At 41.9% G+C, this 26,579-nt stretch overlaps 1 protein-coding gene across 1 annotated transcript in view; it reads left to right on the forward strand.

The window, feature by feature from the left end:
* Positions 1–26,579, forward strand: part of LOC111217917 (SH3 and PX domain-containing protein 2A-like) — a 116,335-nt gene that overhangs the window by 67,042 nt on the left and 22,714 nt on the right. Inside the window, exons 8-9 of the mRNA XM_022739948.1 lie at positions 2,459–2,587; positions 20,930–21,043. Coding sequence (XP_022595669.1) covers positions 2,459–2,587; positions 20,930–21,043 — 243 coding nt within the window. The remainder of the gene's footprint in view (positions 1–2,458; positions 2,588–20,929; positions 21,044–26,579) is intronic.

The following is a 26,579-nucleotide window of genomic DNA, read 5'->3' on the forward strand; positions in this document are numbered from 1 at the left end:
AGACCTAATCTTAGACTTCACAGGTTCTAAGACAGGGAGATCTAACATGCTGGATATCCACAGCTTAACTGCTACAATAAAATTCATGTTGACTGCAGTGGCTAACTGCAGAGAATGCGCTGTCTCAGATGCAGTGAGAAGCAGAGAGACTGAGAGATCTGCAGACAAAGTATATTTACTTTTATTATAATTAGGCAGAGCTGGATGATTTCTGGACTGTGTCACTGCTGCTGCTGTTTTCCCCTTTATGTATGATGTATACTGTCTTTTTTAACACACCTTCTACATCTCTGTGCTAAAATGTGTCTGTGTTTGTGGTAGGGGTCAGCAGTTAGCCAGGTGATGGCCTCTTCCCGCCTAATTTCATATAAATATTGCTCAGGAAGATCTCTGGCTGTCGTTTCATCAGCTCTGCCCCCCCCCGCCCTCGCCCTAAACATCTGATCCAATCTTAGAAAACCTACGGGAGACTTTCTGCTAAGAAAACACACTGCAGGTCACCTGAGTTAGAACACTTCCTCCTTTCACTGGAAGGCCCTATTTTGTAAATTCACTGATTTGTCGTTGCCATTAAGAGACAGCTTGACGGCGGCAGATGGGCCTCTTTCTGAATTCAGCCGTGCAGTCAGTGTGATGATGGCATGGATTTGTTGTTAAGATTTGACATTGGTGGCAACATATTGCAGCACAGGTGCAAATGTTTAAACTTTGTACACTGGTGATCTACATGGACTTTCGTTTTAAAAGCAGATATCCGGGGGGGTGGGGGGGGGCGACATGATGGGCGAATGGTTAGGGCGTATACCGCATGGGCTCAAATTCCCTGAGCAGCGAGCCCCTGGTTCAACCCCTGGCCGGTCGGATCGTTTGCTGCATATCATTCCCTTACTCTGTCCCTGAATTCGTCTCTACTGGTTCAATCTAATAAAGGCATAAAATGTAAAAAGTAGATGTCCAGCATTTTAAAGATCCAGCCCAACCTCAAAGGGTGAGTTATGATTTTCAGGAAAACACTCTGTTCACTGTCAGTGTTTAGTGCCAAAGTTAAAGTTGGTGGATGGATGTGTGAACACATTCTTCTTTGACACCGGAGACCAGGGTTCACACCTTGACTTTGACGCACAATTAATGCTAGCTTTTTTTTTTTTTAAAGGGATATTTCAACATTATCTCAGCTTCCTTTCTGAAAGTTAGATGACAGTGCAGGACATGGACAACCTAACCAGTGCGTGAAGTGCAGGTTGCCAGTAGACTGGCTGTTGATCTTACTTGCAAAAAGAGTATATTTCCCAAAATGTTGAACTATCCCTTTAAAAAGCAACTCACCTTTTCAACCACCTCATATAAGGAATCACAAGCTCTTTAACAAACTGTAGGACAGATATTAACATCTGGTTTATTTAACATTATAAAGAAATGATCTGTGTTTTTTGGCCTCATAACTTCCACATATTTGTTCTCAGTGCATTTTTGTTCTGTTCCTGATCACATGGTTGACAGAGACATGCTGAGATACTTAAACAACAGAGCACAACAGGATGTGAAGCTTAATCTGCTGAAACGTCCCTCTGAATCTGCATGGGTGATTTCTCCGTGCAAAACAAGCAAACAAGCGTGTCTGCAGCTCAGATCAGATACGGACCACGTGAGCTCAGAGGGTGAAATCACCGCTGGCGTCGAAAAGGTTAAACATCAGAGAGCAGGAGAGAGAGAAAACAGAGTGGCCTAACCCCAACTGAAATGCTTTCTTCTTTTGTTTCACATAAACATGGTCCCAACCTCCTTCCCTGTTTCCCTCTGTCTCTCTCTCTCTCTCTCTCTAGTCCACTCATATGTTTCTATTTAAGGCCAGCAGTGCCGACTACCATGATTGGTGTGTTCACCCCCCCTCCCGACTCCCTGTCCAACGGCTGGCTCCCAGCGGCAGTGGAGGGGAGGCCTTTCCTCTCAACCGCACTGTTGATTTTCCACAGGGAAACTTCACCATTCTTCCACTCATTCGCTCCCCACTCTTCCCGTCCAGTCGTTAGCCGCTCCTCTACTTCTCCTTTTTTTTTTTTTTTTTTTTTCTCTTTTTCCCCTCTCCATCTTTTCGTCTGGATCTTAAAAAGTTTTGTTCAGGTCATGGATCCGCTTTAGAGGCAAGATGCAGCCCCAACAAACGATTTCTACGCGCTCCCTCCTTTTGTTTTGATTCCTTCCGATGCTCCTCAGCCCTTCGCTGTGGGCCGGGGGTCGACTCAGCTATATGGCCAGACATTTGGGACTATGCAGCCAAGTCGTGAGCTCGCGTTCTGATTGGCCAGGGAGGAGGAACAGCGGTGGCAGGGAGCGGGGGGTTGGCCGATGGCGGCGTACCGGGCGCACAGCAGCAGCGGCAGCAGTGTAGTCGGTTGCAGTGGGCGTTCGCGGGGTGCCACGGCGGGCAGGTGGCTGACAGCCTGTTTCTTCCCCTCAGGGACTGACAGCTCGGAGCCCATGGTGCTGGAGCAGTACGTGGCCGTGGCCAACTATGAGAGGCAGGAGAACTCAGAGATCAGCCTCAAGGCCGGTGAGACGGTGGACGTGATTGAGAAGAGCGAAAGTGGTGAGTGGACTCTTTCTTTGTTTGTGTTGACTTCCTACAACCATACACATGCACTTCGATTCATAACAGAACGTGATTATGAACATATGATGTGTTGAAAAGTCATATAAATATGGGGCTTCTTTACAAGTTCTTACGACTGCTTGACATTTGTTTGTCAGTCTGATTCTTCCTGTTTGTATCTGCCTCTCTTTGAGTACACATCAGAAGCATAAACACACTCCTCACACACACATAGGACCATGCTCACTCAGCACCTCTCTGTCTCCCCTCTCCCTCCCTTTTCTTGACTTTACTCCCTCTTTTTCTAACCCCCTTTGTCCACAAGAGTCCCCCTACTCCAGCCTCCCTCCCGCTGTTCTTGCTCTCCCTCACTTTCTCCCCTTCTTCTCCCAATCTAACGATCTCCTCGCTGGGTCTTGGCACCACCTCTGACTGTGTGTGAATGTGGAGGGAAGGCAGAGTCGTGGCTGGAGGCCAGTCTCTTGCCTTTCGCAGCAAGAATGTCAAGTAAATTTCAGAAGCAATTTTTTTTTTTTTTCAGATTTCCAAAAGTGAGAATTGAGATGTTTGATTGGTTTCTCTGTGTATGTGAGGATGAAGTGGTATGTTCTGTATCCAGTGGACCACACAGGCAATAGTCAAGTATGTGCATCAACAAGAGATGCTTCACACTTCACTTTTCACCTTGCTTACCCCCACTGGGGAAATTCACTTTAGCAATCCAGAGCTGAATCTCATTTTCCATGCAAGCAGCGACTTACAGGCAGCAGCTTGCACAACTCAGTAGAGAGCTCAGCACAAACACGCTGCGTCCCTGTCACCCCCCCCCCCCTTTTCTTATCTACACACTGGTTACACATTTGAATCTATTCTCTTTGAGTTATCTGGGCTTGCACATCACTGAGCGATAACGAGTCGAACCAGCTCATCATTTTGTCATTCACATAGCATTCGGTGCCTTTCCCATTTGTTCACTGTCTACATAAATTAGATAAGTATTAAAAAGTTTTGACAGAGGGAAAAAAAAAAAGTTGCATAGGAAATTTTTTTATTTTTTATTTTTTTCTTGTGATGTGGCTTCTGGCCAAACCTATCGTCACGAAAGTGTTCTTGAGAACTGTGGATGTCTTAAGTTCCGGCTCCCCTCTCAGCTTTGTTTGTGAGATTTTGAAATGTCAAACGTTTCTGTTAACGCTTGGCTTAAAGGGGGTAATTCGATTTTCCCATGTACCTTTTTAATTTGCCAGAAACTGTTTGGAGTTAACGCTGAACGCTTTGTTTAATGAATGTTCATAAGTGTGCCTCAGCCGCACAGTTATTTTCTTTGGTGATCCCCTTTCTCTCTATCCGGTCTGACAGCATCTGCTCACCAGACCCAATTTGAAAGCTTCGTCCTGAACATTAACATTTAACACTGACTGAAGCACTTACAGTAATAAGAGCATCTTCTGATCTCTGAGGAACTCTTGCCCAAGAGCTGGTTGTGTGTGCTGTCGTCATTTACTGGGCCAAAGAAGTGGAGCAACAGCCATGATGACGATGATGATGATGATGATGATGATGATGATGATGACATCACTGAGAGGCTACGCCAAGACAAACACATCTGAGAGCTCGTATAATATCCCACAACCCCCTTCCTACTTTCGAGGCTCTTCTGCAGCCTCCTGGTCTGCGCATGCTTATTCTCTTTGATGTTTTTAATTCAGAGTCACTGACAGTTCCACTGTTCATTAGAGTTTATTCTCTCTAACGAGTGTCAGTGGAAATCTGTGATGTTTTATAATCCTGGAAGCCATATTTTACCTTAATTTTTTTTTCCTCCACATATTAAGCATAGATGGCGTCATGCATTAATGCACCGCACAACACAGAATATTTCAGCCGTTTTTTTTAAGTGTCTCCCGGCTTGACCTGATTTAATTATGGGTACAACTCCACAGTCAGATGTTGTTATTTTGCCCCTGTGAGAAGTTGTTGGCCTTGTAAATCTAGACCCAGCTGTTTCACTGAACTGTGTCAACAAGGTTCATCTTCATACAGAAACCCGATTAAATCAACATATCGTTGTACGACTATCTCATAGCGGAGGGGCTGCTATCAAGTAAAGTGACATTTATGAAGCACCGAGGGAGTTGGGGCTGGACGGACCGGAATCGTCCCTGAGAGAGGAGTAGAGGCCTCGTCTGGGCCACTGTCCTGGTTTTCTCCCTCTGGTTCCTCCTCGGACATGGGAAACGTAGAGAGTCTGGAGTGAGGAATGTCCCAGCTGGAGAAAATAAATCTGCATATGTCACCAGTTAAAATTATATGGTGTGTCGGACTAAGGGGAGGCAGTGATGTGAAAGAGGCTGAGAAGAAAGGTCAGTGTGGTTAAAAAGCCGCAGACCTGTGTTAGATAGTGCCAGATGAGTATCCTGAGACCAAGTTGAGCACGTGGAGCAATACAGTTTGTACTCCAGGTTTTTAAAGGCATATTCACTTTTCTTTCTCTGATAAAAAAAATCTGGATTGCCTCCCTTACGCAATCACATGTGGTGTGCAGAACAAGTAGCAAACATTTAGATAAGATAAAAACGATTGTCAGAATACTTAGAGTCTACACACACACACACACACACACACACACACACACACACACACACCTTTCTGGCAGTGACCGACAACTGCTGTCACTCCCCAAAACCAACAATCTGACATTCACACCCACTTCACGCAGTTATCAGTCAGGTCTGTGGAGTGTTGCAGCAAAGGTTGACCTCGGTTCAACTTATTTAGCAGAAACCTTGTGTTTTCTGTTGGAGCCCTCGGCATTGTGTTAATCGTTGAACTGATGAACTGCCTCCATTAGAATGAGCGAGCGGTCTACTCTACATATTTTTACACATTGCTACCTTTAGTGCAACAGCATGGATGTCTTTGAGTGAAGATTGTTGAAGAGTGTGGGCCGGTATACCCATTAGTATAATTACTGTGTGTCACCCCTCCCTACGACAGAGGGTCCCGCCTTCCAGTGTGGCCGTTTGAAACAGCTGTAAACGCCTTTACAAGTTGTGCAAAGTGGATAATGTTAAGCATACTTCATGCTTTACCTGTGAGCACGGACAGTGACAGGTGCTAGGGCTGAACGCTACATCATTATCATCTCTAAATAAGAACATGTGTAATATTGATATCGCAAAAGGCAGCAATACCCGCGATATCACATCTCTCACGCTTTTCCCATCCTCTCATCTGACAATATAACTGAATTTTTGTTCAGTTGGACAGCTCACTTTCTCTGTGACCGCTAGTCAGCTGACTGTAGCTGATTCCTCACTCACCCTCCATTCCTCTCGCATGATTGTTTTCTCTGACATTAACATTCGTCATACTTCTGTGTTTCTGAGCTCATCACCTGTGACAGATGTAACTCTTGGCTGTTTGACAGATTTTCTCTCTGGTTTATTTCTGCTGTAAAGACGTCAGGAGACGCTGTGAACTCTTTTTCAACCCGTCATGAATTTATTTCCTCTGTTGCAACAGAACATGTCACAGCAGCTATCAGAAACTCCTGCAGGTTAAACTAATGAAAGCTTGATTAACTCTGAGAGAATCACTATAGATGGACTTGAAAACACTCGCTAGCCTAGCAACATTAAGGCTACAAAAAAACCCATAATGCAACACTCTGTAAAAGACCATGGTTACACTGGTACTCTCTCTGTTGTAATGAATGAACATGTAATTGTCTGGTGCTGAAACATAAGACCATAAGACAACCCTCATTTTTTAAAACCTAATTTTAAGGAAAAAAAAGTAAATCTGCTGTCTTAAGCTGCACCTCTACAGCGAGTGTTAATTTACATTCAGGGTGACTCGACTGGGCTCAGACAGTTGATACAGAAGAACTGAATAAGTACTTGAATAAGCAGTATTGTATGAATGCCACATTCAATTGCATAAAATGTAAGACAGTGTTTAAGTAATCCAAAAGTGAACCCTCCCAACACGTGAGTGAGTGAGGAGGAGACAGTGGGAATTGAGCAGTGGAGGAAATGTGTGCAGAGAAAGACAAGGTCCCAGATTTAATTCAAATTATTTCATTTTCAAAATTTTGTGAAGTAGCAGCATCTTCTACGTCCTTTTGGTATTATTATTTGAAAATTTAAAAAAAAGCTTAATTTTCACTGGTGCTACACTTAAACTTTCAAACAAGTGTGAACCCACAGTCATGTTGTATATTGTATCATTATCAAGATATTTTTCATAAATATGAAGGTATGAAATTTTGTCTATATATAATGCGGCCCTAATAGGTGCATACACTTTTTGTACATTAAATGTTGTAGCTCTGGGTTGCCCTGGTTGTTTAGATGTCTAGGATCGTGACCATGTAATCGCAGTGTCCGCATGGAGACATCTGGAATCACACCCCCCTGTTTCTCCCATCATTTTTGTGTCAGCTCTCTACTGTCTAGTCATAATAAAGTTTAAAATGCTCAAAAATACTTGCATTTTACATTAGTCTTGATGGCCTCGGCTACAGCTGTTTTTCTTCCTCGCTTTCTAATACCGTCTCAGAGAATGATTGGTAAATTTAAGTGACAAGCCTTCCATTCTGTGGCTACAGTGACAGAGAGGGAAATATATGGGGAGAAAAAATCCTTTCTCCCCCCCCTCTTGTTCCATCAGCCAGGACTAATGGATCTGCCAGGAGGGCCTTGACACTAAACTGCAAACAGGATCCTTTGGGTTAGTGTGCCGCCCGAGCCACAACGCCAGCCGGAGGAGCCATTTGCCCAAATATCTTGGCCCTGCGTGCTGCCAAGGTTCAGGGGCATTTTGTCACAGTTGACTTACAGAGATTAGACAGATTTGCTTACTTCTCTCTGTACTTGACTCTGCACCTTGCAGAAAGCACCTCCTGCTGTGTCGCCGGATAATACTAATCCTTTATTTTGGAAAATGATAACTGTTTGTGGGCTTCAGTCATAAAATACCAAAGTCTCCATGGAAACATTAGAGATATCTCTCAGTTATGTGGCATGGTGTGTCAGCATGCTGCTTGGAGGAGAATCAATGCCGGCAGCTTCGGCAACACTTTCCCACCACACCTCTCCCAGATCTACTGAGGCTGGCAGCCAGCACTCATTCTAACCCGTAACGCCTTTCCAAAGGTTTGTCTTCAGAGCTGTGCTCAGTCTGGCTCAAGACTCTTTCCCATGTAGCTCAGTTTCAGTTTGCACCAGAACCTCACATTACATTATAGTAGGCTGTTTATATTTGAAGCTCCACTAAGCTTAGGGTAAGCCTTTCCTCAAAGCCATGAAATAATTACAACAGTTGTGTGCTGTCATTCAGAAATACATCTGAATTCCAGCAATGACTGAAATTTACTGAAATGACCAGTGTGTTGGACAACGTGCACCTAATGTTCCAACCCTCAAGAAAACTTACACAGACGTCTGGTTTGTCTGAGCCGAAGAAGTTCATTCTTATCACCTTGATTATGGTCATTTACTAACTGTCTGTTTCCCAAGAGATGAACTCTATGAGATATGATGGATGGCAACTAATTTCAATGAAGTAGTCAGTGAAATGTAAATGTCAAAACACAATCATCATAAGTTCAAAAACCAACATAATATAATTTACAATTATTTAAAAATCTGCTCATAATGGATTAATGAACTAATTGTTTCAGTGCTACATTAATAGCCTCATTGAGAATACAGCAAAGATATAGTGAATATATCCAATAATGTGGTATGTAAGTATATGAATAACACACCATTGTTTTATGGCACCATCATAAAACAAAGTCCTTCAGAATATCATTTTAAGCTGTGGAATGACTCATATTTTAAAATGCAGAGTGGACTGTCAATGGGCAAATTATCAAAGCTCCAAAATGTGAAATAATGTGGTATTTCCCTTTAACAGCCTTATCTGGAGGGAGCTTTAAAGGGTTTTACATGAGAAGCTAGCTTGACATGCCCTCTGCCTTAGGCTGTCAAATGTAGCCCATGTCTTTAATCAAGGTGTGCTGAGGGCTAGCTTAAAGGATGTTGTGCTTCAGAGGAAGCTGTTTTGGACAGAGTTTACATCGGAGGCTGGAGGCAAGCATTAGCGTTGCCTCCGAGCTATAAAACAGACAGCCAGCATCAATCAGGGTGAAACGTCTTGAGCCCAGAGATGGCTGACTATCACTCTCGCAACCCCCTAGCTTAGCTAGCTTCCCCCTGAGGCAGTAAAAAAAAAAGTGCTAAACAGCTTCAGTCACTTCATTCTTAGAGTTGAGCTCAGACAATCTGGGGATAGCGGAGGCTCAGAGGAGCTGACCGTGGAGCCACTGTCAGGGGCTCGTGTCAAAAACAGTGTGTTTCAATAAGCAAACATGTAGAGATACCGTCAGAGACCTGACAGCCTGCCGGGGGCTCTGCATGTCTGAAAAGTCTGTCGTCTTTAATGAGCATGGTGATATCAACACAGCAGGGTGTGTGTGTGTGTGTGTGTGTGTGTGTGTGTGTGTGTGTGTGTGTGTGTGTGTGTGTGTGTGTGTGTGTGTGGCTGAGGAGGATACATATGGAGGATCAATGCAGAGGTTTTAGCTTGATCCCACAGAGCATGATGTTTTAGTCAACACTGGGTATTGAAAAGCCCACCACCAGCTATCCCCTTTCACTTGTAACAAGTCTGGCTCAGTAACGAGACCCCCGGTTTTTATGAAAACTTCAGCCAGGTAACATGAGCTTCAAACTGGGATGTAATGCCTTCATCTCAGTGTCAATAAAGACCAGAACCTTGAAATTGGGTCTGACTTTCTAGGAAGAAACAGCACGAAAGGGGTTGGGTGCCCTCTCACATACCCTACCTTTTAACTTTGAGATGAGCTTTGAAGTTTTTGAATGTGAACCTCTACCTAGAAAACCAGCATTTTGAATATAAACTCATGCCCTTCACGTTTGAGAGGTGACTGTAAAAAAAAAAAAAAAAAAAAAAAGTAGTTTTCTTCTTCATGGTGAATGTTTTTTTTTTTCAGCATCAAGCAACTCAATAAAATAAGAAACACTCAATCCGCACTTTCCCACCCCCCATTTCTGTACAGGACAAAAAAATAAAGTAAGGGTTAAAAAAACCTTTCATGGACATTGACGGATCAAAACTGCGATGAGAATGAAAATTGGCTACTTTACTAAGAAGTCTTTAACAGCCACTTCCTTGAACTAGTGATGGTGGAAGTATTTGCATTTTTCCCTGCAGCTAATATGTTTTAGGGCCAGAGTTTGTTAAGATATCCAACACTTTGTGATAGACTCTCTTTACCTGATCTCCTTGCCCTTATTGAATAGATGTAGTAGTTAATACTTAAACCGAGGTCTCCTACTGCACTGAAGCTTTAGTGGTTCCCTTGACTCGTGGGTCGCTTTGGATAAAAGCATCACGTATATACAGTATATATATATATCTATATATATATAACTTTTATTTAATCTTCTACAAAATCATTGTTGTTTGTCAGTCTGGATTGTGAATGGCTTTTAAATCCTACAGTTATTATGATCCTCTGGGATTGTTACAAGTCAGAGCTGCAACCCTTTTTCCCAGATTCATCCAAAACACACAGTTCTCGGAAATACTCGAACTGCCGGTCACCAGTGCAGAAAGTGAACAGGAAGTTTACTTACAGAACCTTGAATGCTTGAAATAACTTCTACTTTTGCTCCTCTACAGATAAATACAGGTTGTAGGTGGAAGTAGACAAGCTGCCATTACTGCAGTGGCACCTCACATATAAACTATTGGATAACGTGATAAAGTATATAAAAGATTTCACCTTTTAAGCTTTTTTGCCAAGAAATCTGTCTAACAAATTATGTAGAACCAGTTATTCATCAAATCCCATCAAAAATAAAGATTATAAAAAGTTTTAACAGACAGCTAGATGGTGTCAGAACCAGTTTCAGACTGGTGCTTTGAGAATGAATAACTTCCAAATTCACACGGACTACCTTCATGTGTGAGAGGGGGCAACTTCCAACCACGATCAACCCAAACTATTTCAAAGCGTCACAGGGTCAGCAGAGTTTCAAATACATAGATGTAATTTCTGGGGATTGTTCCTTCCAAGTTGGAAATGTGGCTCAGCCACTTAACTTACATTTTTATTATGTCCAGTGGATGCATCGAAAGGATATTTTTTTTAAAGGTCCCATATTATATAAAGGTAGATGTCCATGTGTTTTTTGATTATAAAGCAGGTCTAGGTTCTATATTAAGACTGTGAAAGCATCAAAGTCCTCAGTCCACAGAGAAATGCACACAGCCTGTATTCAGAAACTGAGCCTTAAAACGAGCAGTCAGGACCTATGTACCTTTGTGATGTCACAACTATAGAGTCCCTGTCCTTAGTTATGCCCCAAGCCCCGCCCACCTGGACCCAGCATCCAACCTGAAATCTGCTATATTTTTATTCAGTCGCTCAAAAAACAGAGGGAGCTCAGAGAGGCTCAGAGCCTCCTTTCTTCCGACTGGCTCACCGACCTGTTGTTACTAGAGCTCCAGAGAGAAGCCTGAGAGAGGAGATGTAACACTACACTCAGATGGTTTTTGGTTCTTAAAACCACAAATATATCTTCTTGTGGATCAACACTTCAAATAAAACACTGGAACAGTGTCAAATATGGAGCTTTAAATGATGATGATGAGGCTCTAGGTCAGTTTAATCCCATAAATGAAGCTGATGCAGTCTGTGTTAAAGATATACTCTGGCTGATTTCACAGCTGGTTTTAGGCAGAATAAATTGTTGTGCTGCTATTTTGAGCATATTCTTTGAATCTCCACTTCTGCTTACTCTGCAGAAAGATAAGCAGGCAATTCAATATATTGCCTTGAAAAGCTGCACTGCATTCCAGCGCTCGCTGCTCTCCAGGGGCTCCATTTCTAATTAGAAGCTTTGAGGATGAAACAAGAATGATGTTCACCTTGTGGGTCCCCACCGAATGTCGCATTTCTAATGGACATCGTGGTCAGAGCTGTCTGATCACCGTTCTGACGATCCCAGGAGGAGGAACTGAAAGGAAAAAGTGTGGTGTTGTTGTTGGACAGGGGATTAGCGTGGAATACTACGGCTTTGAAACAGCGGCCAGACATCTGCTGGCTCTCCCACTTTGTCTTCTCTCGTTCTGCCTTTCCCCTACACCAATCTTTTAATCTATTTCTCCCCTTCACTCTTTTGCTCTCTTTCTCACCTCTGTCTTATTTTTATCAGCCTCATTTTTCTGATCCAACAGCACCTCACACATCTCCCATTCCTCCGAACCTCTCAAATAGGGGGGCCCAGGCCTATGACGGTCAGTGATAATTTTGCTGTGCTCAGTTGGCGTACCACTGTGTTCACTATGACCTCCACTTTCCCTCTGCGGGAAAAAAGCAGGCAATTATTGCCTGCCGAGACATGGTGTAGCTCGAAAGTCCAATTAGAGCTGTGCGCTGTAAGAAAAGCCAATTACAGCCCCTCTACTGTCTTACATATTCATATTTTGTGCAGTGTGTGTGGATGAATGTGGGAGAGAGCAGGTGTTGCTGCATAACCTTTCTGGATATTAGTCATTAGTTGCTGAGCGCCTCATAAATCCTCCGGAACAGTTGGGTATGTTATGTCAGACAAACTAGCAAGAGAGTGTAAATCAATTTAGAAAAAAAAAAAACAACAACATGATTGTTGGACCTGTTCTATTTTAGTGTTTGCTTTAGGCAAAGAGGCTCGGGTTCTATTTCACCAAGTACCTGGACAATAAAAGACCTGACACCTAACAGGAAATGAGCGCTCCTGTTCTCATCCTATGGAACACCACGCATTATGGCTGCAGTTGAGGATGAGAGATTTCACAGAGCTCCGGGATTGATTTGCTCATCGACGTGATTCGCTTAAAAACACACACACACACACACACACACACACACATCCTTGCTTCACTATATTCATGGGGACCAGTCATTGACATAACAAGGCAAAATCGCGATTACCTTTGAGATTAGGCATAAATGAAGTTTTCAAGAAGTATGACATTAGATTTCTTAGAGAGGCAGTTGTTTTTTTCCATTGTTACACTGTTGAACTGAATCAGTTCCTACATGTTTAAGTCTGAAATGTTGTGCAGAACAACAGCAACATATTCCTGATTTTGTTTTTCTTCTAGCTTCCTAAAAGTGAAGATTCTGTCCTGAGGCTGAATATTTAAGAACACTGGAATTAAAAGGGTATATTCTCTCTGGAGCATGAATGTGTATCGCAACGTGCAGGGCAATGTGCCTTTCAGATAAATTGTGTGCAAAGTGGTAATTATGTCTCAAAGGTAGTGGTAAAGGAATTGACTCTGAAGCATGACTACATTAATGCCAAGGCAATACATGTGTTGGTTTTTGATATGTCTTGTGACAAAATGTGGTCTCATGTTTGCATGACAATAAAAGTCCCCGTTGCACCAAAAACATCAGGGTTTATTCTCTGGGGACCATGAGTCCATATGTAATTTCATAATAACAATTATGTAATTGTTGAGATGTCTTGACCAAAGGTTCAAACAGCACTGCATTCAAAAGGAGTTGTGTTTCCTGAGGTTTAATTATTTAGTTTAGATCCCCATTAGCCACTGTATTGTAACAGTGGCTTTTCTTCCTTGGGTCTCCATAAATGTGTAGATAATACTTTAATGACAACAGATTCTTCAGTACACACCCATATCATTCATACTCTCAGTGAGACTCACAATACACAACACAATCCCTATGACGCACAACAACCAACACCAACTCAAAACTCATGTAATACATATGATAGCTCTATTTAATGATTTCATTTCTGTAATTGTTGCTTCGTGCACCAGTAAAATAAGGAAATACAATCCAGGAAGATGGATTTTAGTCGTAGATCCAAGAGTCTGAAGGGTTACCAGAGGCCTCAACACTGCTCATTGGTTTATAATACTATGAGGAAGAATTTGAACTGAACGATCCTCCGATTCTTTTGCCAGAACCCTCTGTTTTTCATGCAGCACTAATATGGGCCAGAGCACTGCCTGAAGTGATCAATATGCTCAAACTGAGTGCTCGTCAGATTATTGAACATAACCTGAAACTACCTTACACCACATCTTTGTGATGTCAGAACTGGGGGGGGGGATTTTTGTAACTTTTCACCATCAAGTCATGAGGATTTGAACTTTTCTCTCAAGCTTTCTTTATTAATTTTTCATACAACTACTTCTGTGACTTAATGTGGTCACGGAGGACTGCACTAGTTTGAGTGAAGCACACCCTCGCCATTTGACGTTGCCACTAACAGGACAAAAATAAACAGACTGGTTAATGTCCATAGTCGTTCTCTTTGCAAGTGAGCACATTTGCCCTTTTGGGCCTACCACACCCTTGCTGAACTTCACTTTGTCAGTTTATGCATCATTCCAAACATATGGCGAGCCAAGTTATGCTTTGCTTTAATTGACTGTGAGTAATTTTTCTCCATCTGGCTGCCAATCTCTGGCCCAGATCTCCTCCTACGGGACAGATTTTCTGTGAAAACTGTAATCTGTCTACAGGCTTCTCACACATGATGGTCAGCCCACTTCTCTCAGGCAGGGCCCAGGTCTGCCTCGCTGCCAACTGGCTATTACAGTGAGAGTGGCTGCTTTTTTTATCTGTCTCATTCTATCTCTTGTACCAACATCTGCATCTCCATTTAGTTTTTCTTACCCCCCCCTGTCTCCAGTCTATTCTACCTTCTGTATATGTGTATATTTCGGGGGGGGGGAGGGGGGGGGGCAGTCTTTCTGGTACACATTTACTGTGCCCACTTTGTCCAGAGCTGGATTTATAGGGGAACTGGGTCTTGTCAAAACCTTGCCTCGCACTACCATGTGTGCACATGATGTTTTCTGCAGCCTCTCGTTTGATAGAAAGGCTGCTTGATTGTTTTAGGCCTTTGGGATGTTTTATCTTGGTGTGTGTGTGTGTGTGTGTAGAAGACAGAAAACTAAAAGTCTGCCAGTCTGGAGATGGCCAAATGATATTGTTCATTTTTCTTCACACATGCAGTTTTCTTTCTCCCCAAACACTTGAAAACATGTGAATAATCTTTCATTCTGACGTCAGCTTTAATCAGCAGTACAGCTAAAGAGAATCGTGCAGTCTGTCTTTCTTCAGTCAAGAACAACTTCAGGAACTAAAACAATTTCTATTATTAAGTGGTCTGAGGAAAGTCTTTCATGCTTATAATTCCTCACATTTGGACTTCTGCAGCTTTCATAATTCTGGCATCAATCAAAACTTTCTACAATGTGTTCATTGTGGACAGTGCTGCAGCTGTGATCTTAACCAGCACAAACAGATGAAATCACATCATTCCTGATTTAGAATTTCGGCATGGTGGAGTATGATCGTTGCCTGTCTCCAAATTATCAGACCATATAACTCCCACCACATTAGGATTCTGCAAAATTTGAAGTTGCTGTCTGTTGATGTCTTCAAGGCTATTGTTATCGTCTCCTCTTGTGCTCTCCTGCTAATGATTGATCAGATTTTACATGTGAGTCATTAGGATTGTTGTTAGGATCCGCCTTCTTTTCTCTGTCTATGCAAACACACAAATTCCCATCAGCTTTAAGATGAGGTATCCAGCAGCATGGGGGGGGGGGCGCACACTTGCCACTGTTGATAGCGAACAGTCATCAGCACAGGAGATTTATTATTCTGTTTTTCCACCGTGTGCCAGGTGGGCTAAAGAGAGGAAGAGTTCCTGCGTTTGTCTCTGTGAAGAGACCGTGCTCTCCTCTGTACAGGTGGCTCCAATTCTTCTTTAGCTTTTTGAGTAGTTGCAATGAATCAGTCTATGAAAGCCCCTAATGTGTTTCATATGGACTGAGCTATTCTTACTGCTAGGCAGACCTTTTATACTGCAGCAAAGCAGAAAATAAATGAAAACCTTCAGGAATGAAAAAACACAAACTCTCCACTAAAAGCCTGAAAAGCTGCTTCAACATTTCACATAGAAACACATAAAATACATTCACATAGTTAAATTCACAGTTTAAAGCTGTTATCTGGTTACAGCCCACTTTTCTAACTTTTACGCAGCAGAGAAGCCGCCAAAATAAAAGTCCCCTAGATGCCCACGTTTATAAGACTGAACACTACTGAACACCAGGCTTCTTAAATCAGGAGCTATGGTGTAAGATTTAATTATCATTATTTAACTATTCAGGTGTCAAATACAATTATTTATGAAACCACTACCTCCACCAGTCGAGGAAAAACAGGATCCTAAATTGATCCTGAAGGGTCCAAAATGAACTGCACTGACCTCTCCTGTAGCCAGACTGCACCGTGACATCTCTGCAGGAGTCAGAAAGCAGCCCCGCGGGCGAGTGCTGACAGTGCACAGAAAGGTAGTGTAACAGTGAGGAAGCTCAGGCTGGAGGAGCTACACTGCGGCTACTGTGCATAACCCCATGTGTCTGTAAGGCCCTCAGGTTGAATTAACTCCTGTGCTGACAGTGAGACATGACCCACTGTGGAGAAATCCAGGGGAGAGAGTGTTTCAGTCTGATTATGTGTGTGTGTTGGAAGAAGGTGTATTTATGTGCTGCACATAAGCTGTCACAGTCAGGGTGCCTCAGGCCTCTCTCTGCTTATATAGGTATAAGGAGGGAGGAGGCCACATACAGGGGGCTGTGCTGGCTCCTCTCCTGTGGTCTGTTGAGTGTCAACACAGTAATATTTGAATGCCTGTTAGTGTATTTGTTGTTTTGTATATAGTCACTACTTGGTGAGCTACACATGTTCCTAAACTATGTTCACATTACCTGTAAACTACCTGTAAGAAGAGGGTTCATGGGCAGGTCATTGAAATAAATCTAATTCTGGTATCAATGGGATTAACTTGAAAGAAATTAAGAATTTAATTTTTCCACAAACAAGCTTTCAGTCGCATCTCATGGTCTTCCTCAGCTCATGGAATTTGCTTAGTTGCAAGTTTGCAGCACAATTGAGAAAAATCTATCTGCTGAAAAAGAAATGCGGCTGAAAGTTCTGGAAAAAGCTAGTAAGTGAACTTTGAGTGATAGAGTTTATGGTTAAAAATTGATAAGAAAATAGATCATGACTATAATCAAATTATCATTACTTCAAAAAATCATGACTTCCAGTGCTAAAAATGTGAAATATGTAAGTAGTGATCCAAAAAATGCAGTTATCATTAAATAACCACAATAACTTGAAGCAGAGGGAAGTGTATTATTAAAGCTGGACTGGATTGTACTGTTAATTCCATTGATTTAAAAATAATGCATGTTCTCTGTTCCAGTCAAACTTCAGGCTCTCTGGGGCTATGCTATAATTGGTTACACTGTGGCTGTTTAGTACAGTAGGAATACACTTCCCCTTGTTCCCATTACCGTTTCTTTCCCTATGATACAGCTCAAAGTTTCAGGCATATTTTCCACATCATTCATAATACGTGTTAATGTGATTGGTGTCTTGCCGGGTAATAATAAAAAGGGCGTGATGTGTTGATTCACACAGGCCTCTCCAACCACATTAGAGAGCTGAGCCATACGACCATAAATACATTGGATGACCTAACTGCTGGAGTCATTCTGAGAAAGAAAAAAAAAAGGGTTTGTTGCCACTTTTGCTTGACTTTTCTGTTGATCTCTATTCTTCTTTTTTATATATATATATATATATATATATATATACTGTTCTTTCTAGTGGTGAAGTTCAGGGTGTATATATCAAACATATACCTTACAGCAACTTCTATCAGAAATGCCCACAAACAAGGTATTGCTCTACTTACTTTTGTGGTGCTGCAGTGCCCTGGCAAAGGTATTCTTCCACACTGTTGTTGTAAATAGAAAATATGTCTTTTATCAGTTTTCCATGGTAATAAGAAAAATGCAGTGATACATAATCTCACTGCTGCCTCAGACAGAGCCAGCTGTCATGCCAGGTGTATATATTACCGTACAGTACTGTATATATTGGAAGAATGTCTCATGCAGTGGGTTGTGGCCAGACGCTGCAGCAGCTACACTAATGAAGCCACCATCTCCCCATTTTAAAAGAAGTGGCATGCTCAGCTTGTTTAGACCTATAGATATGAGCCCAAACACTACAAAGGCAATACTGGCCTCAGACTTTCGGAAACACACTCTTAGCTAAAGACTGACAAATGACTCCTCTCCCTGTTCTTTTGGTTTTGGCTACTTGTTTGTGACTCCTCAGCTTAGTGAATACTGTAACAGAAAAGTAGATCTAGATGTGACGACAAACTTCTCATTGATCAGTCCAACTCAAAGTACGATCTCTACAACTTTGGTCAGGGTATGGATGACACAAGTAAAATTAAATGCAAATGCAGGACACCCACGTAATGTTATACCATGACATTTGATTCATTGCTGAGCGGAAAGACTTTCTGCTCCATGAGACTCCCTAAAGACACAAGTCAGATTAGTCAGATTTGGGGAAAAGAAACAAAGGATAGGTAGTCTGGGAAAATGTGGACCAGACTGAAATTTCTTGGCGACTACTGGATCGATTGCAGTGGAATTTTGAATAAACATTCATGCTCCACAGAGAAAGGAGCCTAATGACCTTGGTGATCTCTTGTGTTTTCCTCCAGCGCCTCCATGAGGTTGCAGTTTTGGTTTGGAGTGAAATATCTCGCAAACTATTGATTGAATCGCCATAAAACTTTGTACATTTAAAGTTTTTTACAGGATGAATTGCAATCCTTTGAATTATCCTATGCATCTGAAAAGGAATGGCACAACCGTTTGTCCAGACATTCCTTACTCTCAAACAATGGGTCTCATGCAAGAACATTTTCATATTCTTATCTTACATTTATCTTACTTTTTTCGTGCGCAGGGCTCGTTCGAATGTGCTATTTCTGATTCAGTAAAAGCTCCTAACTTCAGATAACTTTTAAAATGATCCTGTTTACACATATAAGTAATAATAAATAAATAAGATTAAGTAATTCAGCATGCGTTCATGAGAATTATAAATTAGCATATTTAATGCCACCAAAAATACCACGCATATCACGCAATAATGTCATGTGTCCAAGCCCATATGTCAGTCCATGTATTCATAACAGAAAGTCGATAATCTTTAAATGTGGATTGGTGGATTTAAGGGACCATGTTGAAGTCAAGGAATGGCAAAAAAAAGTATTGTTAATGCCGTGTCACCTGATGGTAGTACAGCCTCTCAACTAAAGGAGAAATGGTTCAATTTGAAAATGGCTTCAAAAGAACGTGTCATCACAGCAATAACGATATAGATAATTGCAACAGGAGGTGGTCATTGGGAAGTCCGCATCACAAAGATGGACCACAGAATATGTGCCATAATATGATGTCACGATGAGAAGCATTGCAACAGAGGATGTTCCCCTGGAAAGCAACTTGCATAAACCTGCTCAGGCCTGACTGAATGGCAACCACATTAACACTATCAACGGGTATAAAATGGACACAGCTTAAAAATCTCCCCCATTCCTACTTTTTTTTAAACCTCCTTTGTCCAAATGTAAATGTAAGTTATGCGGAAAGAACTGTCAAACAATCGTGTTCAATATTTTCTATTATTCAGAAGAAGATCAATTAGACTCTGCACCATAGGCAGCACCATCTGTCGTCTCCCAGGCACACAAGTGTGGTGTCTGATGCAAAGCCCTTAAAAACCAGGAGGAGATGCTGAAATATTTTCAAACTATGTGTGGCACAAAAAATAATGCCAATGCCGATAAAATCTTGTCATAATAAAGTATTTGAATGGCATGCTCTCTGCAGAAATGCTATTATGCAGAACACAGCATGCTAAAATAATATGGCATGCCACCAACTGTGTCAAGGCACATCTACCTGGCCTTCAAAACTCCAATGGTGCGCTGGACCACAGCACGGGTGTGTGTTTGACACTCGTATGTGTGCTCATGTCTGCTCTGTGGGTTGACTGGAAGTGTCATGTGCCAGGGTTAGGGTACTTGTTGGGAATTTGATGTACCTGGGTGATAATCTGATGAGGGCCAAGGGGAGCACATGATTTACAGAAGACTGGGACAAACCTGATCCGTCTCCTGTCTCCTGTCTCCTCTGGGAAGTTACTGTGGCCAGGAATGGAATTGTGGCGAGCACATGGACATGTGGTGGAATAGGGTTGGATCAGCGTGTCTGTCTGCGCGGAGTTGCAGCTCTAAAAAGTTCTAACACATTTGTAGAAATACAGCCTGGTACGCTCTACACTTCCTTTTGATGTTTTTACATACAGAGACAAATTAACTTTCATTTAGTGCATAATTTAAATCGTTTGAGATGTTCATATAGATATTGTACTGTTATACAATAGTATCAATAGCCAATTTAAATTAATAACTTGATATCATTCGGACAGGATAATGTCAACATAATTATGAAGTATATAGAATTTTTAAACTCAAAATTGCTCCAAAGTAATGAAATATACAATCCATTGGTGAAAGACTTTTGATTGGATAACAGCTGACTAATTGCACGACTCCTACGAAAAGGTCTGGACCGCTTGTAAATTGAGTTCATCCCAAAGAGAAAGTTTAAAATATGAGAAGATTGGTGAATGTGGAAAGTTCTCCTAAATCATTTAAGAATGAATCTGTTTGTATGAGTGGTTCTTGCATGAGGCCCAATGAATCCTAAGAACTTTGGTGGTCCCCCAACTTTTCCTTTAGGTCCCATCAAAATAAATTGTCTGGTGAGAGAAAGTCTGCTGGTCTGCTGATCCTCTAACTACTTCCTTGTAAAACCAAAACTATGGCAAGATTATGAGCATGGTAAACATATAACTGCTAAACATAATCATCTTAACATTATTACCATGAGTCTGTTGCCATGCTGATATTAGCCTTTCAGTCAAAATACCATTGTACCTAAGCATAGCCTCACAGTGCTGCTACCATGTTTGTAGGCTTGTAGGTTCTTACACTGCATAATGCTGATTTGGCAAACTTGGAGCCACTTAGCTTGGGGATGACAGCAGCCCAACACAAGCCCAACATATTTGGCATGCAGTATTATACACAAGCTGAATGTGCTGTAGTGCCAATGCACGCTCATTTACAGTCATGGTGCATTGTGCTACAGCTGACAGACTAGCAGTAGTGACGGGTAATTTCCATTGTTTGCTGTAAATCACCACATGGGAATGATGCTCACTGCCGTCCCTCAGGCCTTGATGTTTGTTAGCAGCATTAATATGTTCATCTCTCTGTGTTTTCTTCTCTCTCTCTCTCTCTCTCTCTCTCTCTCCAGGGCAGTGGTTTGTCAGCACAGCAGAGGAGCAGGGCTGGGTGCCGGCCACATACCTGGACTCCCAGAATGGAACCAGAGATGATTTGGATCTTGGCACTTCCAGGACTGGAGAGGGTTAGCGCAGACACACACACAAACACAACATTATTAGATTCATAAAACACAGAAAGACATAAATGTCAATCTGGCTGACTCGTTATTCGAGAAGGCTGCGTGGAACAGGCCATGTTTTCTCAATAATGGCTTTTAGCGGGTGGTTTCTTTTTTTTTTTTTTTTTTTTTTTGTCGCTCACATCTTAATCTGAACGCAGTAAACAGAATTTACTTGCACACACACTCACAAACACATTTCCAGTCACGTATTAGGAACCTCGAAGACCAGTCGCAGCACCATGGTGAAATGGTACCAGACCGCAGCCAATGGGTTTGCAATATTTTGGCACCACAGAAAATTCCTTTCAGCTCCCCCGGGAGGCTGCAAACTCTTGCAGGAGCCTTGTTTTGTTGTGACCTTTTCCTCTCGAATGTTTAGTCTGTCTGCTGGAGTGAAGCATTTCTTCACTGTTCCATCAGCTCCTCTCTGCATTTAGACCAAAGGAATCCAATAGAGATAAATAAAAGTATGCACACATCCATGCTTAGAAATACTTGTAAAACTCTTCTGTGTGTACAACACATGCACACAGTTTATCTGCAGTAGTCTGTGGTAATGAAACAAAGGTTTATTATGCTGTAGGTGCCGCTGGATTATCCAAGAAACATTTTCTTGTCTCACATTAAGAAGTGCTAGCCACCATGCTTCATTGAACTGTGCACATTCTGAAACACACACACACACCCACCCACACACACACACACTCCCTTACTTGTGAGGACTCATCATTGACATAATGCATTCCCTAGCCCCTTACCCTAACCTTAACCGTCACAACTGAATGATAAAACCTAAAACCAAGTCAGAACCCTCAAACAGCCATTTCAACCTGTGGGGTCCAGCATTTTGGTCCCTACAAAGCACCATAGGCCCCACAAGTATTATGGGCTCCTGCTGTTCAGACCCCATGAGTGGAGTAAAACAACACACACACACACACACACGCACGCACGCACGCACACACACACACACACACACACACACACACACACACACACACAGCTAGAATGAAGATGCTTCTGCAGAGTTGTTGCTGTTACTGTTATTTTCTGTGTCATTCATTTCTCAGATTTTTTTTAAACACTCACACATTCACACACTTAATAGATGTCGGCAGTGCCTGTAACAGAGACAGTGAAATAATATCTTGATGGATATGGAGCATTGATGCTTGTGGATTGGATATTTGTATTGTTTTAATGGGGATTACATTTGTGCTTTTTCATTTCTTTATTGTTTTTACTCAGATGTGATTTGGCGTGCTGTGCTATAGAAGATCAAATACCTTTAAAGGACAATTGTATTACAACAAAGTTTTATTATTAAAGCTTTGGCCATTGTTGCCACTGTCTCTTTCAGTCTTGATAACAATGTACTCACCAAATTAAAGGTCATTTTACAAATAGTGCAATTTTTTAAGCAGCAACTTGTTTTTTGTTTTTTTAGAATTAGTTTTGTGGTCCATTTCGTCCTGTTTTTGTCTGTGATAAAACAGGTTAATCCAATAACAGCAAGCCATATTTCACATGGCGACAGTTACATGCCAATTTATAGTAACGGCAGTGGCAGATAATCTTAGACACAAGTGATGTCATTTTACATAAGTGATGTCACTTGAGTCAGCCTCAGTTGGGGCTAAAGACTCCAAGTTTGAAAGAGAAGAAATAATGGGGGGTGTGAGACCTCTGTAGCCCGGTCCTGCAGAGCGTGTGTTGTGCTATGACAGTAGCGGCTAAGGAGACATAAGCCGCTACTGGCATAACACACCTGAATCTCCAAGCAAACTGCTGGCAGTCGAGTTGTGGGCGCCAGAGAATGTGTGGAAATCAAAAGACAATGTGTCTCACTCTGCTGTGTCAATTTTTAATCCTTTTTTTTTTTTTTTCTTCTTCTTTTGAAAACGTCTATTGTGAGTTCAGCACAATGCTACATCAGTGGAGTGCTCTTTTAATTGCTGAGATTTTGGAACACAGCAGCGGCACAGCAAATAAAAAGACATCTAATGGGGTAACACACAAATGCAGTCGAGGGTTAAGACATTTTATCTAAACCACGGTAATAAACTGGAATCATCCTTGAAGCCGGGCTGGATCTGGCAGCTATGTTAAAAGGGACACGCTCCAAATTACATTTGGTTTCCTCACTGTCTTGCTTCACTGTGAACCAAGGCACTCGAGTGAATTTATGCAGGAGGGGCCTGAGCTCACAGCTACTGCATATTCAAGTACACACACAGACACACACAGACACATGTAGACATGCTTACACTTCTGTCTTTGTGAGGACCCTTGTTCACATAATGCAAAACTAAATGCCCCTAACCCTAACCCTCAATCTCTAGTCCTAACCCTAAAACCACGTCCTGAACCTCAAACAGCCCTTTGAAGATGTGAGGACCAGATAAAGTGTCCTCACTCCATAAGTCTTTAAATCGAAAAGTACAATACACAAACACACACACACACACACATGGACACACAGACAATGTGACAAGAGTCCTCTGTTTGGCAAAAAGGGGATGAAGTAATTGAATGTGATTCGGGCCAATGAGAACCCAGTCACGTCTCTGAACAACGGCAACCTTTAATGTATGATCATTAATTTCTTTCCTGATCAACATCCCCATCTACCATAGTCGACGTAAATGGAGACTCGTGAGTCAGGCATTGGCTGCCCACACCAAACCCAAAGTCCTCATGACTGTACTCATGTGCTCAGATTGGGTTCCAATTGGAGGAAATAAAGAACAAACCAGACTCGCACTTCGCGCACATATGAGTAGAGCTTCATGTGTACATTTACCCTAACTTATGTATTTACTGCAGTGTGTGTTGTTGCGACTTAACTGTGGTTTTGATGTGCGCTGTTAGTCTCTTAATGTCAGCACTCTTTATTCTGCTGACGGTTGACTATAACCAAACCGGGGTCCCACCGGCGCGGTCCAGCCCTCTTTGCAGAATGGGCCCTTGCGTCTCATAGTAAACTGATGAACGATTGAGGAGGCCAACAAGGACGAAAACAAAAAACAAACGAATCATTGGAGTTATTTGTAGTGACGAACGGATAAAGTAGCCAAAAGTTGAACAAAAGGCAAAAAAAAGAAAAAAAGCTGTTGTCGAGTAGAGGCAGAGAAAAGGGTTTCCAGCGAACAAATAACAGCTTCATGCTAAGGCACAGTATGACGAGCCAGGTAGGATCAGTTGTGCGGCTGATAAAGGCTTTGTAAGTTGCTACCCAGTTAGTACTGTTTAATGAAACAACACTGTTTGTTAATCATTTTGTATTGCAAGGTTCCAAAACACTGACGCAATTTTAGTGGCTAAGAACCCTGCAACAGTTGGGCCAGCCCTATAAACAGTGAATTCGCTGACTGACTGTGAGATTTGAAGATGTAAGCTTGACTTGTGCTAAGTCACTGTTGGTAAGATAAATTGAGACGCAAAAATCTTACAGTGTAAGCTGGTGTTTCTTTGTACAGGATCAACGTTGCGTTATAGACTAGTTCTAGCACAGTCTTGAAGTATGGCTCGTGTGGAAATAACGTGCTGAGTTCAACATATTGGCTTAAACATTCTCAGTCACTATTGTCATACTAGGTTCCGTTGTCTGACAGCAGCACAGAAAAACATGTAAAATGAGAACAGCAGCTTTATTGGGAAGTGGTCCAGCCAAATATCTAGGGCTTGACCTTGTCTTGTTCTAATTTTGAGGGTCTTCTTTTCTTTCTTTTTATTTTTTTTTTCTTTACTGAGCAGGGACAACAGATGTACTTATGAGTTACAATTTAAAAAGGTAAAACTCATGCAGAGCACCTGCAATAAATCCGCATCTACATAAATGTATGTTGACTTTTAAGGAGCAGAGAGCCGTTAAATACTTTACCGTTTACATACTTAACACCCACCCCCACACACACACACACACGCCACAACCACACCACACACACATGAATAGTGTGAGACAAAAACAAAAACAATCACAGCTGCCTATAGTGACAGAAGGTCGTCAGCAAGTTTTTCCATATTTTCTATCCCCACACATCATCACAGCCAACTAGTGGGCTCTGGTGCAGTGTTAGGTTTCACTCTGACAGGAAGGTAAAAACGGAAGCTTCAGTAGGACTGTTCATAAACACACAGCGTTCTCCTTCCAAGTCACACAAAGTGGCAAAGAGAGAAGTTTCACTGTGTGCTGTCCAACCACAAACCTAAGCTCAGTCAAAGGAATTTTTTCCCAATAAAACTATAATTTGTTTGGACTAATGAAATGTTTAAAAAGGGGTAAAATGCCTTTTACAATTTCCCAGAGTCCACGCAGTGGCATCTCTAAATGACCAAAAGTTCAGTTTACAAAGATATAAAGAAGAGAGAAGGAGCAAACACACTGCATTTGTTGTGGTTTCTTGAATCCATGACACAAATCTAGAAAATAAGGAAACATTTCGAGATTAAGCATATAACGTTAGTAAGGATCCATTTATATGTATATACACTACAAACTTGCATCTTATCTAACTTATCTAATTTCAGTCTAGAATTGAGTCGCAAAAACTTTATATTCTTAAAATTAATCTGCCATTCCAGTGAGAATATTTTCAACCTATTTGTAAAAGAAATCAACTTATTTCAAGATTTTTTTTTAATTGGAGTGTCAAATACCTGTAAAACAGAAAGAATAAGGTAGGCTGTCAGTGACTCGATAGAAGATTTTGGCAACATTACTATATTCTGCACAGAAGAGCTCAGATCAGCTGATCGTACTGATATAGATATAGCAGTTATTGATGAGGTCTACATGCAGTATCTCAATGGGAGTCTACTGTATTATAGTCTGTAGCTGTTGTGTGCTGAATCTCACCTCTTTCACTCCTTATTAGTTCAAACCTTTGTATACTACATTAGCAGTGATAGCATGATATCTCATTTTCCTATAGTGCGTTCCCCGAGGCAGCAGATGAAAGAGCAAACACATTAATGAGGGAAAGGATGGACCAGAAACAACAACTTGTCTCCCATCTATCTATCAACTGTGGTAATCTAATTCCTCCTGTCAGTTTCTCCATCTTCTGTTCCTCTTCTCACTGTCTTATCTCTCCATCTTTTCCTTCTGCTCGACATCCGCCCGCTCCTTTGTGTGCTTCTGTCTTGTCATCTTCCGCTCCTTTGATTCCTCTCTGCTTCCGTCCATCCACTGAAGCGCACCCTGCTCCTGTGACCTCCTAATTTGAAATATCAGTAAAGGGAAGGCACGAAGGGAAATGTTATTTCGAGGTAATTTCAGCGGGGCAGGCAGCGCCTGTCGGTTCCTCTCCAGCGAGCCGAGCTGTCAGTGGAATTAGGTTACAGACCACGCCGAGATAATGAGATGTAAGAGACGACAGGAAGCGAGCAAGGGGGAGATCAGAAATAAGAAGTGACGATGTGCAAACACAAAGACACCAGGCCTAATGGACAAGAGGATGGGGATGGGGGGTGGAGGGAATGCTGTGTGTGCGTG

This window comes from Seriola dumerili, unplaced genomic scaffold (assembly GCF_002260705.1).
Source record: "Seriola dumerili isolate Sdu_G_001 unplaced genomic scaffold, Sdu_1.0 BDQW01000050.1, whole genome shotgun sequence".
Taxonomy (NCBI): domain Eukaryota; kingdom Metazoa; phylum Chordata; class Actinopteri; order Carangiformes; family Carangidae; genus Seriola; species Seriola dumerili.